The sequence below is a fragment of the Equus quagga genome, chromosome 7, assembly GCF_021613505.1.
Source record: "Equus quagga isolate Etosha38 chromosome 7, UCLA_HA_Equagga_1.0, whole genome shotgun sequence".
NCBI lineage: Eukaryota > Metazoa > Chordata > Mammalia > Perissodactyla > Equidae > Equus > Equus quagga.
In genome coordinates this window covers 69,992,689-70,009,346 of record NC_060273.1, presented here as the reverse complement: position 1 = coordinate 70,009,346, position 16,658 = coordinate 69,992,689, and the positions used below count along the sequence as shown (strand labels likewise).

Here is a 16,658-nt window from a genome sequence, read left to right as displayed (position 1 = left end):
ATATAGTCGTTTACTCTACAATTCTACTTTTGTGTATGTTTGAAACTTCTCGTTAAAATCAAGGGGGGGGGGGGGTAGGAGGACGTCAGGAGAATGTGAAAAGTTCCCTAGAACGTTCCCGAAGATGTCCCTACTTCACCTCTTTAAGTACTTTCTCTCACGGCAGACTCAGGCTAACTCCCCAATTGTATGCAGACTCGTGTATGTGCATATGTGCATTTTCCCCGGGGAAAAACATCCACAGCTTTCATCGGAGACTTAGAGGGTCGTGACCCCTCCCACCAAAAGATGAAGGACCCGCTACCTTACGCATGGAACCCTGTTTGAAGTCAGGTTGCCCCCTCACCAGAAGCTGGTCACTGCGGAGTGCCCCACAGGCCGGTGTGGCTGTCCTGGGGTCCGCCCGCTGCCCCTCGGATCCTTTTTCTCCACCTGGGGTCGCGGGGCTGTCCACGCCGCCGCGGGGAGGACTAGGCGTGCGGGCCGCTAGGCCGCGGGTCTCGCCGGGGACTCGCGCACCTGGCGATTCCCCGACGCTCGCCCAGCCGCGCCCTCGGCACCCACCCCGCCGGTCCCGGCCCGTCCACCTCCCGCTTTGGGCGGCAATTTGTCTCCTTTTGAACCCCCCGCCCCCGACGGGTTTCCCCCTTTGATTCGCGGCCCGGAGTCTCCCCCCGCTTTGAAATGCAAACCCGCCTCGGCGGGGGCCGCGGGCGGCCGGAGCTATAAAACGCCTGGGTGGGGCGGCCGGCGGCCGGGCCTGCGAGTTCAGGTGAGCTGCGGCTCGTCGGGGCGGCCGGCACGGCGGCTCCAGGGCCCAGCATGCGCGGGGCGCCCCGCGGCCACCATGTACGTGGGCTATGTGCTGGACAAGGATTCTCCCGTGTACCCCGGCCCCGCCCGGCCCGCGGGTCTCGGCCTGGGCCCGCAAGCCTACGGCCCCCCTCCCCCACCCCCTGGGCCCCCGCAGTACCCCGACTTCGCAGGCTACTCCCACGTGGAGCCGGCCCCCGCGCCCCCTGCGGCCTGGAGCGCGCCTTTCTCCGCGCCCAAGGACGACTGGGCCGCAGCCTACGGCCCGGGCCCCGCGGCCCCCGCCGCCAGCCCAGCCCCGCTGGCATTCGGGCCCCCCCCAGACTTTAGCCCGGTGCCCGCGCCCCCTGGGCCTGGCCCGGGCCTCCTGGCGCAGCCCCTCGGCGGCCCGGGCGCCCCGTCCTCGCCCGGAGCGCAAAGGCGGACGCCCTACGAGTGGATGCGGCGCAGCGTGGCGGCCGGAGGCGGCGGTGGCAGCGGTAAGGACCCCTCTCTCGCCCTGCGCCTCCGGACGGCTCCCCTGGGCACCGGCAGGTGCTAGCGCGAGGCCCCGGCCGCCCCCTGTCTGACCTCTGCCCTGGCCCTGCCTGGGTTCCGGGAGCGTGGCCTCCCTGGCCACTGTCGCCCTGGGGGGCTGTTCTCTCAGCTTCCCGCTCTTGAATCCCAGCCCGCCGCAGCCTTAGTAACCACAACCCGTCTGTCCGTATAGACAGGGCAACTGACCCGGAGAAGCGAAGAAACGCACCTTGTTGTGCGGCAAGGCCCGAACTAGAACGCAGATCGCTGACTTTTATCCCAGGACTCTTGTAGCAACACTGGCCTGGTCGCCATCCGTTTCTTCCAGCCCTATCCCAGCCCCAAGCAGAGGCTGCAAACCCACCCCACCAGGGACAACGCGTGATCGTGTGAACATGGGCAGGTCACTTTCCTTTCCAGGTCTCAGTCTCCCCATCCGGACAGTGAAGAGTTTGGCGGGTCACATCCCGTGGACTGAAAAAGAGTCCTCTTTGGTTAGATGGGGCGGGGGGGGGGGGGTTCCCTACCTTACGGTCCTAGGGCCCTTCCTGAACTCTTGACCCTGGGGGAGGGGAGAGCAGGAACAGTTGGGAAGGTGGCTGCTGTTTGGCTCCGGAGCCTGCGAACCTCCTGCCCCCAGGCAGGCCTCTCTGATCCACCCTCTTCAAAGGCAGGGGAGGGGGCAGGACAAAAGCCCAGCTTTAATGAGGGGCGGCCTGACCTCCTTTATAGGCCCCCCTTTGTCATGTAACAGGCTGCGCCCTGGCTCGCTAGTGACTCCTGTTGGCCGGAAAGTGAACAGGATACCCCGTGGTTCCGACTGTGTCGGGCCTGTCCTGACAAAGGCCACCTGGCCTTGGGGGCGGGAAGGTGGCCTGCCCACCCTTTGATGTCCGGCCCCTCCTCCCCTTCCCCCAGCTGGGAGCCACCCTGAGACTTCCCCCACCTCCTCTCTCTCTTCACCCCCATGTCCCACACATGCCCGGCTCACTCTGGGGACAGATGCTGGGGAGGGTTGATCAGTAGTTACAGGTCTGGCTGTAACCGGACCACCGTCTTGGGAGTGAGTCCCAGGAACACAGGACCTCCTCTCTGCCTCCAGAGGCCTCAGAGGACTGGGGTTTATGCCCGCGCTCTGCCACTTGTTTCTGTGACCTTAGCTAAATGATAACAGCTAACATTTATGAAACACTTACTAATGGACCAGGCACTGACCTAAGGTCTTGCATGTATTAACTCATTTAATTCTCATAACATTGGCATAGGTACTATTATCACCCCCATGTTTAAGATGCAGAAACTATGGCGTAGAGGTGAAATACTTGCGCAAGACCACATAACCAGTAAAAGGTGTGGCGGGAACTGGAGCCCTGGGACATTGACCCCCAAGCCTGTGCGCTAACCCTCTACAGCTTCCCTGAAATCAGGCGTCTTTTCCGGGTCTCAGTTTTACCATCTGTGACGTGAGAGGGAAGGGTCTTGTGCCTTTTGTTTGAGTTACAAAAGGACCCCTTTGAAAAATCTGGTGGAAAGAACAAATCTTCTCCCTAGAAAAAAGTGGTGCCTATGTGGCAGACGTTTTCAGGTTTCTAGAGGCCCCCAGAAGCTTCATCCATAAACCCTGCCTGAGATGGTATGAGAGGAGATGTCTGGGGCCTGTGGCTCTGTGTCTGTTCCCTGGAGAAGGAAGCCGGCTTTTCCTGCTCCTCTGTTCCACATGTTGTTGCTTCCAGCTTGTTGGGGATTTTGGAGATGGAGGGGGAGATTCCCCAGGGGTGGGGACTGGCAGAGAGGCCATCACTGTGTGAGGGGGAGAGTGTGGTCCAGGGGGGTCAGAAGACTGGTGGGAGCCCTGGAGGAGCTTCCAGGCTGTGTGATGTCGGGCAAATTGCCTCTCCTCTCTGGGCACAGGAGCTGCGAGCCCAGCTCAGCCTCTAGTCTAAAGAATCATTCGGAAACTATTGTCCTCAGGCAGATAGGGGGACTAGGAGTAACTGCCCAAAGGCAAAAAACCTTTCCCCCTTTACTCCCAGAAAGTAGAAGAAAGGGCCAAGGTGGGTCTGCAGGCTCTGGAGGAGAGTGACTGCCCCAGGAGGCAGGTTAGATCATTCTGCCAGGATGCAGGAGCCTTGGCCTTCTTGGAGCCAGAAGCTGCTGCCTGTCTGCCTTGGGGGCCTCTGACTCTGACCAGTGCTTCTGGGACGGTACAGACCCTCCCTGAGAGGCCAAGCCCCTCCCCGCTTTAGCCCCAGTTTCTCCTTCTGGGCAATGAAGATCCAGGGTCTGCAGGGGTGTTTTCGTGTAATGCTGTTGCCTGGGATGGCAGAGGGAAGGTCGGTGCATGCCATCCACGCCCCAGAAATGTCACTGGCCGCCAGGTCTTATGGTACCCTTCTTGGCCAGCCCATTCGTCCTCCCTCTGAGCCTCTAGCATTCTAGAACATCTGAACTGGACAGTTAGAGACCAGACATACGAGTAGGGAACCGAAGCCCAGAGCCTGTAAGAAATGTTCTAGTTTCACACAAGTGGAGGCTGGGCTGGGAGGGATGCTGGATGAGTCAGTTAAAAATTTTGCCATGGTTTCCCACCATATTTAGGGCAAAATCTACATTCCTTCCTGAGGTTTGCAAGAGCATAGAGCATCAGCACCTGGCCCTTGCCTACCTCCCTGACCTCACCCCAGACCACTCCCCTTGACCACCAAGCTCTAGCCACTCCAGCCTTCGTTTAGTTTCTCAGACGTGTCACGTCCTACTGCAGGTCTGTGTATATGCTGTTCTCTCTTCCCAGAAACCTCTTTCCCCTGACTCTTTGCAAGCCTAACTTCTTCTCACCCTTCAGGTCTCAGCTTAAGGGTCACCTCCTGAGAGAAGTCCTCCATGATTTCCCAAGGAAGGCTCCCCTTATACCCACTGATAATCTTTGCCGTGTTTCTTTCAAAGCGCTAACCTTGGTTTCAATTTACTCACTTATTTGTGTGTTTGTATGTTGTCTATTCCACCGCCCACCCACCAAAGCAAACTTACACCCGTGAGGTCCAGAGTCATGTCTATTTAACCCATCACTAAATTCCAGGCACCCAGCCCAGTGCATGGCGTTTAGTAGGTACTCAGTACCTTTGAGGAATGAATGAACAGGGCAGGCGTGAGGAGTAGTAAGACCCCTCTGGGAGAAGAGGGGAGAGACGAGATCTCAGCTTTGACATAGGTTCCTGAGGTCCCAACCCTGGAGTTGGAACCCACGACTGTCCAGTAGAGCAGTTCACGCCGATGGTGGAAGCCTGGTTGCCCCTGTCTCCCCACTGGGAGTGTCCTCCATCCTCCCGTGGGGGACAGTGTAGCTGAGGCTGGGACGAAGACGCCAGCCTTTTCCTAAGGAGGGGGCAGTGAAAATGGGGAAGATGAGGGAGAGGCTGTTATGTTGTCCATAAACAAAATATTAACCAGTTCTGAGTGATTGCTGTCGCTGGCCTGATGCCATGATGGGAACTGACTACGAGGGGTTCTATTTTTTTGTCTTCCCACTTTGCCTCTATAAATATCGGCGTTTTCATTGGAAGAGTTATAAATGATCCTTCTGTGGAAGGCTCAGCCTCCAATTCCTCGTGAATAAACAGTCCTTCAGAGGGTAATGGCCCACATGAGTAGGAGATGTTCACTCAGATGCTGAGGCTCCTGCAGCAGGATTTAGATCTTGGTCCAACCACTTCAGCTTTCAGATGGAGAAACTGAGGCCCATGGAGGGGATGAACCCTCCTCTCCCCACCACATTCCAGACTCTGTCCCTTGGCCCAGTGCCACAGCCGCCAACCTGGCCCCTCACCTCCAGCCTCTCTCTGATGCCCCAGCTGTCATCTAAACCATTACCAAATGTACCTTCTTAAGGCATATCCCCTGCTCAAGAGCCTTCCATGGCTCCCCACTGCCATGGAATTGCCATTTCATTTCATGCCGTTTCGTTGCTATAAAATCCGGCCCTGTTTCTGTGGCCTTCAGAGGAGTCCTCCTGAAAACTGGCCTCAACCCACTATTGTAGCCACTCTCCCACTAGTTTGCCTGGATACAGAGATGCTGACTGGGGACAGTGAAGAGCAGGGCTTGACAGCCTCAGGCCTGGGGTTGAATTTCTGTTAGAAGCTGCATTAGCATCAGGCAAGTTTACCTCAGCGTCTTCCACTGAGCATTAGGATAGTAATAGGGTTGTCCTTTGAATCAGGAACGCCTATAAAACACAGCCCTGAGCCTAGCACAGAGTAGGTGCACACAGTAGGTGCTCAGTGCACGGGTGCCTGTGACCATCTCTGCCAGTCCTTAGCAGGTGCATGCAAGCACACACCCACACTCCCTGCCACTCCAGTCTGGGCCCCTCAGCCTGAACTACCCGCCCTTCCTTCTCATATATCTTCACCAGTTCAGATGCTGCTCCTTTCCAAGGCCACCTCCTCTAGGAAGCCCTCTTCGGTTCCCTTCCCTCCGAGCACTGTATCAGGCCCTTGTTTTAACAACATTTACCATTGACTGTCTTATTTATCCTTGCCGTCTACCATGTTATCCCCTCAAAGACCAGTCCTAATCAGTCCCATTCTTCTCAGGCCTGGCTCATAGTAGGAGCTCACAATAAAGCTGCTAACTGTGGCATTGGCTAAGTCCTTACCGTGTGCCAGGCACTGTGCCAAGAGCTTTGCATGGGTGAGCTCACCTCAGCCTCAGAACTACTCTAAGAGGTGTGAGGATCTATTATTAGCCTCATTTCACAGATAAAATTCATGAGGCTCCGAGAGGGTCAGGTGGCTTGCCCAAGCTCACACAGCTGGGATGCAGCAGCACAGGGTTCAAGAACAAACTCTGCAGCCTAAGAGCATTTATCAAATAAAACAACACCCTGAGCACGGGAGACCCCCTCCCCCTGTGCGTCCCAGTCCAGGTGAGGAAAAAGGAGGCCAGTCCGGGAAGAGCTCTAAGAGGCTAGAGGTGGGGTGGGCACAGCAGGGGCCGGGCTGTTTAAAACTGGTTCTCCATGCAGAAGCTCCGTTTGACACCTCGTCTCTCAGATGTAGCTGGGAAGGGGAATGACCCAGTTAGAAGGTGGCAGAAGGCTTTTTTTGGTTGGGTGTTCTTTTCCCCCGCTTTGCCGGATGCTGCTGTTGCGAGCTTGGGGAATCGTGAAGGTCCGAAACAGCTTTGTTAGCGGCAGGCTCTGGCTTGTCAGTAGGAAGTTATCTTGATGGGCTGGCCCCTCCGGCTTCTGTCCTGGAGCTCCTGGGATCTGGAAACAACATTTTTGTCTGGAGTCAGGTCCATCATCGTGTTAACTGGTGTTAACTCAAGCCACACTCACTCTTCAAGCTTGTAGGAGGCGCATAGATCCCTCTGCAGCAACAGAGAGAGGGAGCGGGCGTTAGTAAGAGCCAAGATTGATGCTCCAGGCTCAGCACCCTCCAGTGATTTCCTGTTGCTCTTGAAATCAAATCCGAACCCCTCACCCAGGGCTCAGAGCTCTGCTAGTCTCTCCAGCCTCGTCGTGTGCCTTTCTTGTTCATTCATTCAGGCAGCAGGCACACAGTTATAGTCTCTAAGTGTCTCTTCTAGGTGCTGGGGATTCCGGCCAGAACAAGGCAGACAGGGTACCCTCAAGGAGCTGGGTCTGTCTGCCCCTTACTCTGCTACTCTCTGCCTTAGGGCCTTTGCACATGCTCTTCTCCCTTCCTGGAATATTCTTCCTCATTGGTGACAAGGAAACCTCCTTCTCAACTTTCAGGTCTTGGTTTAAATGTCACCTCTTCCAGGAGACCTCCCCAAGCCAAATAAAGCGGGTCCCTCTACCCCATCCCTGACACTTAATCTAGCTCTCAGCTCTGTGCTTGCTTTCCTTCATAGTAATCCCAGTTTGCAATCATTTCATTCGTTTGTTTTTAGTCTGCCCCCCACCCCATGAAGAGGGGAATGAACTATTTAACTGAGCATCTAGCACAGTAACAATAATGTGAACTGGCATCTACTGGTTGCTCAGCGTGTGCTCGGCAGATTTCAGATGCAGGTATTTCTGCACATTTCTGTGTTAGACTAGTGCCTTTGACTAAGGCTGTGGGAGCAGTGGAGCTGGACGGAAGGATGTCCTTTGGAGGCTGAGCCGAGCAGCTGATGGATTGGATGTGGGGAGTGGGGGAAGTACACATCGGCTTTTATCTGAGTGGCTGGAGGATGGAGGGCCGTTTCTGAGATGAGGAAGACCAGGAGGCACACCTTCAACAAGGATTCATCAAGAGCTCTCTGTGTGTCTGGTGCTGTTACAGGACTGGGTGAGCAAGATGGCATGGTCCCTACCATCGCGGGGCATACCGGGAACGAGGCTCTGTGGGGAGGGGGTTTGCCAAGGTCCCACAGTGAGCTAGAAATGGGCTGAAGTCCAGAGCCTCTCCCTGAGCCTCCACCCGGAATGTGAGACTTTGGGACCCACGCCTGCAGACGGTCAGGCAGGGACTTCACTTCCAGACTAGAGGAGGCTGGCCAGGGTAGGGCAGAGGCCTGGGAACTCCACCAGGAAACAGCTCAGTAAGGCCTCGAGCCCAGGAGAAGACTTGAAGGGACGCAGTTGCTGTTTGCAGGTCTTAGGAGGGCTGATCTGGACCCCATTATTTTTGGTGCCCCTGTGGAAAAACCTAGGGAGAATATAAATGGGTGGTAGATACAAGAACAGGCCACTTTGCAGACAGTACAAGCACAGTCTGGTAGGTATGCTCTGCAGGGGTGGGCATCTGGTCCTTGAGGGGAGTTTGGTCCAGCAGGGTTGTCCAGTAGAAATTTCTGTGATGTTGGAAATGCTCTCTGTCTGGCTGTCCAGTGTGCTAGCCACTACTGCGTGTGTCCATCAAGCACCTGAAATATGGCTAGTGTGACTAAAGAACCGAGTTTTTAAATCTACTTAATTAATTTAAATTTAAATAGCCACGTGTGGCCAATAGCTATGCTATGGGACAGCACAGGAAAATCCCTCTCAAGAGTTCCTAGAATGATAATCCTTTTCGGATGGGCTCCGTATTCCCTATCGAGGAATCTCTCCTGTCTCTTTTGTCTTGGCTGTCATCTTCATCTTTACCTTCTTCTCTAGCATCATCATCATCATCGCAGCTAGCTTTGATTAATAATTACCTTGTTAGATAGATGAGCACATCTGATCTGCACAGCTGCCGTGTATAAAGGAGGCGTTCACGTCCTCATTCTACGGATGAGTCTACTGGCATTCGAAGAGCTTCAGTGACTTGCTCGGGTTCACACGGCTGGCACATAGCCAGGCTGGGTTAGAGCCATGGGGTCTGTCTGACACTGAAGTTTCTTTCCTCTTCACTGCCTCCCGTGACCAAGTCAGTTGTGGACCTTCGGGAAGGGGGCAGGGCAGGGGGTGATGCAAAGGAGGCCTGGGGGGGAGGAGAGTGCAGTGATGACTGAAGGCTGAGACTTGGAGGGAGGTGACAGTGGGCAAGAGAAGCTTGCCTAAGGTTGCAGGGCTCCTGCCTGTGGCTGCCCAGGCTGTCCTCCCCAGACCCCCACCCCAGGTCAGCTTCACCCCTGCTCCAGGGCTTGAGTGAGGACCCGTGACAGAGCAGCCTGGGACTGGCAAATCACCCAGCACAGGGATCCAATCGTGGTCCAACAGAAAGCCTCATGGCCCAGGAGGGACATCCACCTGTCATCCAACTGGCGAGGTCAGGGCTGCCGCAGCAGAGGTCCTACCTCCCAGAGGCACAGATGGGGAAACAGGCCCAAACTGAACATCACATGTCCATCTGGTGGCCTGGCCACGTCTCCTCACACCCGGGCCAGTGTGTTCTTTGCCTTGCGGCTCCCCGTCAGGTGGCATTCCTCCCTCTCCCAGGGGATCCCTCCAACATCTGCTTCTGCAGATAACTCCATTCTCCTTGACATCTCCATAGCCCTTTGCCCTTTACAAACTGCTTTCACCTCCAAAGCCCAAAGAAGCTCAGTCACTTCAAGTCCTTCAGCTAAAGATGGTCAGACCTGGGCCCAGGTCCTTAAGGGGCTCAGAGCTGCACAGAACTTCAGACTCTACGGGGCCCTTGGAGCTGACGCCCTAACCCTTTCTAATACACAAGAGAAACTGAGATCCAGAGAGGACAAGGGACTTATTCAAGACTGCACAGTTGGCATAGAGCTGCGACCAGGACTTACTGACTCTAGCTGATGGTTCAGAATCTCCCAGTGGGCTTGTGAAAGATGGCTTGAAGGTCAGGATGCAGGAAATCTAGGCTAGAGCTTGGGAATATGTATTTTTAACAAGCTTCGGTGCACGCATGTGTGCATACGTGTGTGCACACGCACATATGTGTGTGTATATTGGGGAGGGGATTTTGATGCACAGCCAGTTGGGGCTGGACCACACAGGGAGGGGTCATGGAGAGTTTGGGGCTGGATTTGTGTTCCAGGCACTGAGGGCCAGAGCTGGCCATGTCATCCCCCAGGGCCACAAACCCAGCAGGAAGAGGGCAAAGGAAGTGCTGACCCAGAGGCCGCTTGATTTTCCCGGAGCCACCCACCCCACCCTGGGGGCAGAGGCTGAACTCTGTCCTTGCCTGGCCCAGGCTGGATGGGGAGGCCCCACTGCAGGCCGCCATGGTTCCTGTTCCTTTCTTCCAGCTGGACAGGGGACGCTCAGACAGAAATCGCTCTTAGAATTCTTTCAGCAACAATAACAAACACAATCAGAGAATCAACAAACACTGGGAGCGTCATGTCTCCACGTTGGAAGGGACCTTATAAATAAACAGTCTCGTCCAACACACCAGCAGTGCCCAGATCCACTTCCCAGCCTGCCTGCCATATGGCTATCCCCTCACGATTGGAAATGAATAAGATCTACCCTTCCCCACACACCTACTGCGTGCTACATACTGTGGTAGGCCATCCCTCTCAAGGGCTCCCCTGTACACCCAAGGTTTGGAGATAATCATGGGAGGCCTCACACTGTGCGATAGCTTCTAGTGCTGTTACTGAAGCTGGACGGTCCTGGGTTTGAATCCCACCTGCCGAATGTGTGCATCCCTCTGAGCCTCAGTTTTCCCCTCTGTAAAATAGGGAAAACAGGTTGCACAACTTCATAGGTTGTTGAGAGATGCATGCAAAGTGCCTGACACATGGACAGGTTGGCCATTGTTAGAATAATAATTATCTCCCTTTTATAGAGACAAAGAATGAGGCTCAGAGAGGTGAGGTGACTGTCCTACATCACCCAGCCAGTGAGAAGATGCACGACACAGCCCCAGAGGTCTGCTGGCCCAAACTACCATGTGTCAGGGGCACCTGGAAAGCTATTCGAGTATCAAATCCCTGAGCCCCATTTCAGCCCCACTGAATCCAGATTTCTGGGCTAGAGTCTGTGCTTTTATAAAGCTCCCCAGGCAGCTCTGAGGCTGCTGGCCAGGCGTTTGGAACCATTGGCCTGTTGTTTCCCAGGGCCTCCACTGAGCCCACTTTCGGGGATGGGGAATTTGCTACCTCCATGGCAGCCTCGTGCACATGGATGAGCTGGTCCTCACGTCCCAAAGCCAGAGCAGAGGGAAAGCCTCTCATCTGGGTGAGTTATCCAAGGCTGTCCCCTGCCGTGGTCACCCCTGAAGAGCCCGGGGGCTCCCCACCCTCTCGCACTGGCGTCTGGCCCAGAGGGTTATTCATTAGGTGGCAGGGAGCGGCCGGACCCCATCAGACACCTGTTGCAGGAGCCCGGACTTCCCCCTTCGCCCCAGCGTCCCGGGGGCCTGTAAATCATTCACCCCGGGCCCTCCCCGCCCCACCGCTCTCACGCACGCCCTGCCCCCTCCCTCCTGGGCTCCCGTTGGCACAGGTGCTCACAGGAGGGGGAAGGGAGGGCAGCTCGGGGCGTCGGGAGTTCTGGCCCAGAGCTGGGACGGGAGCCCAGGACTCCCGACTGTCATTAAAAATACACATTCACATCTGCACGTGGTAAAAATTTAAACTTCCTGGAGACTCCTACCCGCTGCCCCTCAGCCTCCAGTTCCCTGTCCAGAGGCAGCCCCTGTTATCGGCTCCTCGTATATTCTCTCAGAAAGAACTCTATGGTGCACAAACAAGTATGAGTGTGAGTGTGTTTATATCCGCCCCCCCGTTTATATACAAAAATAGCAACATACATTCTATTCACAGCAGTCTATGTCTTGCTTGTTTTTTTACTTAACAATGTATCTTAAAAATTGCTCCATATTGGTGCATGTGAAGCTTTACCGTTTCTTTTTCTTTTTTTTTGAGGAAGATTAGCCCTGAGCTAACTACTGCCAGTCCTCCTCTTTTTTGCTGGGGAAGCCTGACCCTGAGCTAACATCCGTGCCCATCTTCCTCTGCTTTATATGTGGGGCGCCTACCACAGCATGGCTTGCCAAGCGCTGCCATGTCTGCACCTGGGATTCGAACCGGTGAACCCCGGGCTGCCAAGAAGTAAACTTGACCACTGCACCACCGGGCCAGCCCCTATGGCTTCTTTTTAAGGACTGTGTAATGCTTCCTACATGGATTACCATCTCTTATTTAACCAAGTCCCCACCTGTAGGCATGTACCTTGTTTTCAGTCTTGTGTTGTGTGAAACAGCTACAGCTTTGGCATTTATCTCTGAGATCAGTTCCTGGAAGTGGGATTAACTGGTCCAAGGGGATGTGCATGTGAAGTGCGTCTAGATGTCACCAAGTTTGGCTGCAAGGAGGATGTGCCAGTTATCACTCCCCGGACAGCAAATGGGATTCCCTGGTTCCTGGACCGCACGGCGTGATCTCACATGCCTTGTTCCTCAGCAGAGACATTTTCTTAGCAGTGAAATTGTGTGCTTTGAGTAGCTAGCTCCACAGATAGAAGTCGGCCAGTGGGTTCCACCCACCCGGAGAGGGGGTGACAGGGCCTGTGGGCTGGGTCTTCATTACAGTCTTGCTAATATGCAGCCACAGCGCTATCTCCCATCTAGTCTCTCCCTCCGCCTCCCACCCCCCAGCCCCTGGGAACAGCCAGGCTGCAGGTGGAGACACCCGAGGCCAGGTTCACACCACTACTAAGCAGGATGGCCCTCAGCAAGGGCCCTTCCTGAGCCTCCACTTCCCCATTATGAAACGGGCCTGATGGATCCCCGCCTGCTCACCAAAAAGGATGGGAGTGAGACCCGGCTGCCTGAGGGGAAGGGGGTCTTCCAATCACTGCTTGTAATATCGTTGACTGAGGCGGAGGCAGGCAGCGAGCCTCAGGCCCTGACCTCAGGCTATGAGTCTTCTGGGCATTTTCTTTCTTTCTTTCTTTTTTTTAAAGTTGGCCCTGAGCTAACATCTGTTGCCAGTCTTCCTCTTTTTTTTTTCTCTCCAAAGCCCCCAAGTTCATAGTTGTATATTTTAGTTGTCAGTGCCTCTGGTTGTGGCATGTGGGATGCTGCCTCAGCATGGCCTGATGAGCGGTGCCATGTCTGCACCCAGGATCCAAACCAGCACAACCCTGTGCTGACGAAGCAGAGTGCACGAACTTAACCACTCAGCCACCGGGCCGGGCCCTTCTGGGCATTTTCAAGGGCCCCGAGCCTACGGAGCTCTCAGGGGTCTGCCCTAACCATGGTCTGGCCCCTCCCTTCCCAGAAGTACAAGTAGATGGGTGGTCTCCTGTTTGCACTTCTGCTGCCAACACTTAGGGGGCTCCATGGTGGGCTCCATGGACCCCAAACCTGACGGGGTGAGGAGCTGTGCACGAGAGCAGGGAGCGAGAGCTCTAGAGCAGGTGACAGGGCCTTGGGCAAGTCCATCTTGCCTGGTGCTTCAGTAACCCTGACAATACAGGGAGTCTGGACCAGAAAGACTCACAAGGCCTCTCTTGTCTGGACCTCCAGCAGCTGTGTAACTACTCTGAACCTCAGTCTCTTCATCTATAAAATGGGAAGAGACTAAACTTCCTTGACTCCTTCTGGCTTAAGCCCAGCAAACCCAGTAGGGCTGTGGATTCAGAGCTCTGCTGGCTCTGGTAGTGTTTTTGAATTTTCTAGGCCAAGGAGGGACGCCATCTGGAGCCAAGGCCTCAGCAACCACTCCCATGTCCCTTTCCTGGGCCAGGCCTGGCTGAGGACCGAGGTTGTCCCGTGCTGCGTGGGGCAGCAGGCTGAGGTCAGCGGCTGTGGAAGCGTCCAGTGCGGTTCTGCCGCTCTGGCAGGAAACCCGAGGAAAGGAGCCCAGGAACGTCTGTTGTCTCCTGTTCTCCACACAGCCATTTGGCTCCCGGGGAGCCGGGTGGCTGTCCTGCCAAGCTGCGTGGGCTTGGTGGAGGGAGCGGGGCTGGAACAGGATAGGGGGGTGGGTAGCGCAGGGCCCGAGCTGCAACCCAGGGAGGTGAAGGCCAGCGATCGAGGGGGACACTCGGGTGAAGTGGGAGGAGCCGATGGTCACTTGGAGACCCGCCGTGCCCCCATGGGACGCGTGTGTGGGTCCCAAAGTGCTTGCGTGTGCCTCCTATTTATAGCTTCGTGCTCAGCTTCTTACGAAAGGAAACTGCTGTTTAGTCAGGCCCCCACACTAGCCCAGGCCAAGCATGACTCTTAATACTCTCTCCAGACAGCCCTGTGATCCTGGTCCCCAAAAGAGCGCTGACATTAACCCCAGAAGATCCTCTCGTCCAGTTCCTGGCCCCAGGCTGAGCCCTGTGCAGAAGCCAAGCCCCTGCCTTCTCTCTCCTGGGTTACTGCAGGTCTCTGCGCTTCCCCCGTCCTCCCGCAAATCTGTTCTCCATGCAGCAGCCAGAGTAATATTAAAACCTACGTCAGACCTCCTGTCTCCTCTGCTCAGGCTCCCATCCCGGACTGTGAACCCACAGTCCTTTCCATGGCTTGTACAACCTGCCCGCTCCCCTGGCTCACTGGGCCCTAGCTGCCCCAGCCTCCTCACTGCTCCTCACCCACATCAGACCTCAGGCATGCTCCTGCCTCAGGGCCTTTGCACATGCTGTTCCTCTTCTCTGGAGCCCCCTCCCCAGATATCTGCATGGCTCTCCCCTCACCTCCTTTAGATCTTTGTTCAAATTCCCCTTCTCAGTAAGGCCTTCATAGACCACTCTATTTAAAATCGCAGCACCTCTCCTCCCTAAATTCCCCATCCTCCTTCCCTGCCTTCTTTTCTCTGAAATACTTATCATCAATTAACATATCAAATACTTTCCATATTTACTTTATTTTCGCCTATCTCCCTCCACTAGAACCCAAGCCTCACGAGGACACGGAGTTTTTGTTTGGCTCACTGCTGTGCCCTAGCGCTTGGCTCACGGCAGGGGCAGAGGAAACATCTGTGGCCCAGCCCAGTCGCTGCGGCTCTGTGCCTCGGCTCAGGCGAGAGTGTGGGCGGCTCCGGGCAGCCCAGCCCCAGCCCCCGGCGCAGCCCCAGCTCAGGGCTTGGTGTCCAGGGCCAGGGCCTTGTGCGTACTGGCAGGTTCTAGGGGGCCGCCCGTGGTCTTGGTCCTTTTTGTCTGACTTTGGGGCCGGCAGCTGCCAGACATTCGACAAGAATTGAGGAGCATACCCCCCAGGACAGATCCGGCAAGCTCCCTGCGTCCACCTCTGCCTGTGGTGGCTCTTCCTGCTCTCTTCTCATGCCTCATGCGTCTCAAGCTACCCTTGCCTGCCAGGTTCCCTTGCTCTCTCTGCTGTTCATCCCTGTGGTCTGAGGATCCCTGAATTAGAACCACCTGGGAGCTAGCTGAAAATGCAGATTCTAGGGGCCGGCCCATGGCCAAGTGGTTAAAGTTATGCATGGTCCGCTTTGGCAGCCTGGGTTCGTAGGTTCGACTCTTGGGCCTGGTCCTATTGAGAGCCATGCTGTGGCAGATACAATACATATACAAATTAGAGGAATATGGTCACAGATGTTTGCTCAGGGCAAATCTTCCTCACCAAAAAAAAAAAAAAAAAAAGCAGATTCCACCCCATGCTTTCTGATTCACACTGTCAGGGATGCCCTAGAAGCTGTGTTTTTCGCAAGCTCCCCAAGTGTCTGTTGTGCAGCCACATCCTGGAGCTGCTGGGTTAGAGTTGCTGGAGCTGGTGATCAGAGTAGGTCAGAACATCTGGACTGAAATTCCCAACTCCATCAGCAGTTTGCTGTGTAACCCTGAGCAAGTTACTTCCCCTCCCTGAGCCCCAGCACCTCCCCAAATGAGCATGAGAGCATTATTTGCCTCCTAAGCTAGGAGTCTCCGAGCCTGAGCCTGGGGGAATGATTGTCACCCTGGGGCTGGAGTGTATGTCCCTCCCAACTCAGGGTCCTCCTTCAGGGGCCTGGATTGCTCTTCCTCCCCGGGGCCCCGCCTGGGCCTTTTGCAAGGTCCCCGTCCCCATTCATCTCCCCTCTTGGCCCCTCTACTTCTCAGGTAAGACCCGGACCAAGGACAAGTACCGCGTGGTCTACACTGACCACCAGCGCCTGGAGCTGGAGAAGGAGTTTCACTACAGCCGCTACATCACCATCCGGCGGAAATCAGAGCTGGCGGCCAATCTGGGGCTCACTGAACGGCAGGTGTGTGGGCCCCCAACCTCAGCCACAGGAGCAGTGCTGGGATCCTGGCCTCTAGGCTGCCAGGCAGATTATAGAGCTCAGTTGAGGGAGTAGAACAGAGAGGTTGAGTCTCCTGGCCGTGGTCACACAGCACAGCAGAAACCGAGCTGCTGCCAAATCTCCCCCCACAACAAAACCCATTATCCCTGACCCTCACTGGGGGATAGGGAGATTTGATTGGCTATGGGCTACAGTAGGGCACGGTCAGTGCTGTGAGAGGTCTGAGTGCTATTTAATCCAGAGAAGGGAGCACTCTCCAGAGGAGGGAGAATAGGGAAGGCTTCCTGGAGGAGGGGTGTTAGAGCCTGGCCTCGGAAGATGGAGAAGAAGGTTGTAGAGAAAATTGTCATGAGGGTAGGGGCGCAAGTTCCAGAGCAGGGGAATGTATCCAGGGCCCGTGACTGGTCTCGGTGGCCGGAGCAGGAGGGAGGCCACAAACGCCATATCGAGAAACGGGCTCCACTGTCCTCCCTCCCTTCATCTCGCTCTGTGTCATGTGGTCTCCTCATCTCCGTTCTCCGATCCCACAGGTGAAGATCTGGTTCCAAAACCGGCGGGCAAAGGAGCGCAAAGTGAACAAGAAGAAGCAGCAGCAGGAGCAGCAGCCCCCACCGCCCCCACCGCCAGCCCCCGAAGTCACCCCCGCCCCAGCTGGGCCACCCCTGGGGACCCTGTGCCCCAGCTCTGCCGGCCTCCTGGGCGCCTCCTCCCCGATGCCCGTGAAGGAGGAGTACCTGCCGTAG

At 55.8% G+C, this 16,658-nt stretch overlaps 1 protein-coding gene across 1 annotated transcript; it reads left to right on the top strand.

Moving 5' to 3' along the window:
• The first annotated feature begins 847 nt into the window (after positions 1–847).
• Positions 848–16,658, top strand: CDX1 (caudal type homeobox 1). Its single transcript, XM_046665588.1, has 3 exons — positions 848–1,292; positions 15,731–15,876; positions 16,446–16,658. The coding sequence occupies exons 1-3, from the start codon at positions 848–850 to the stop codon at positions 16,656–16,658; spliced, it is 804 nt and encodes a 267-aa protein (XP_046521544.1).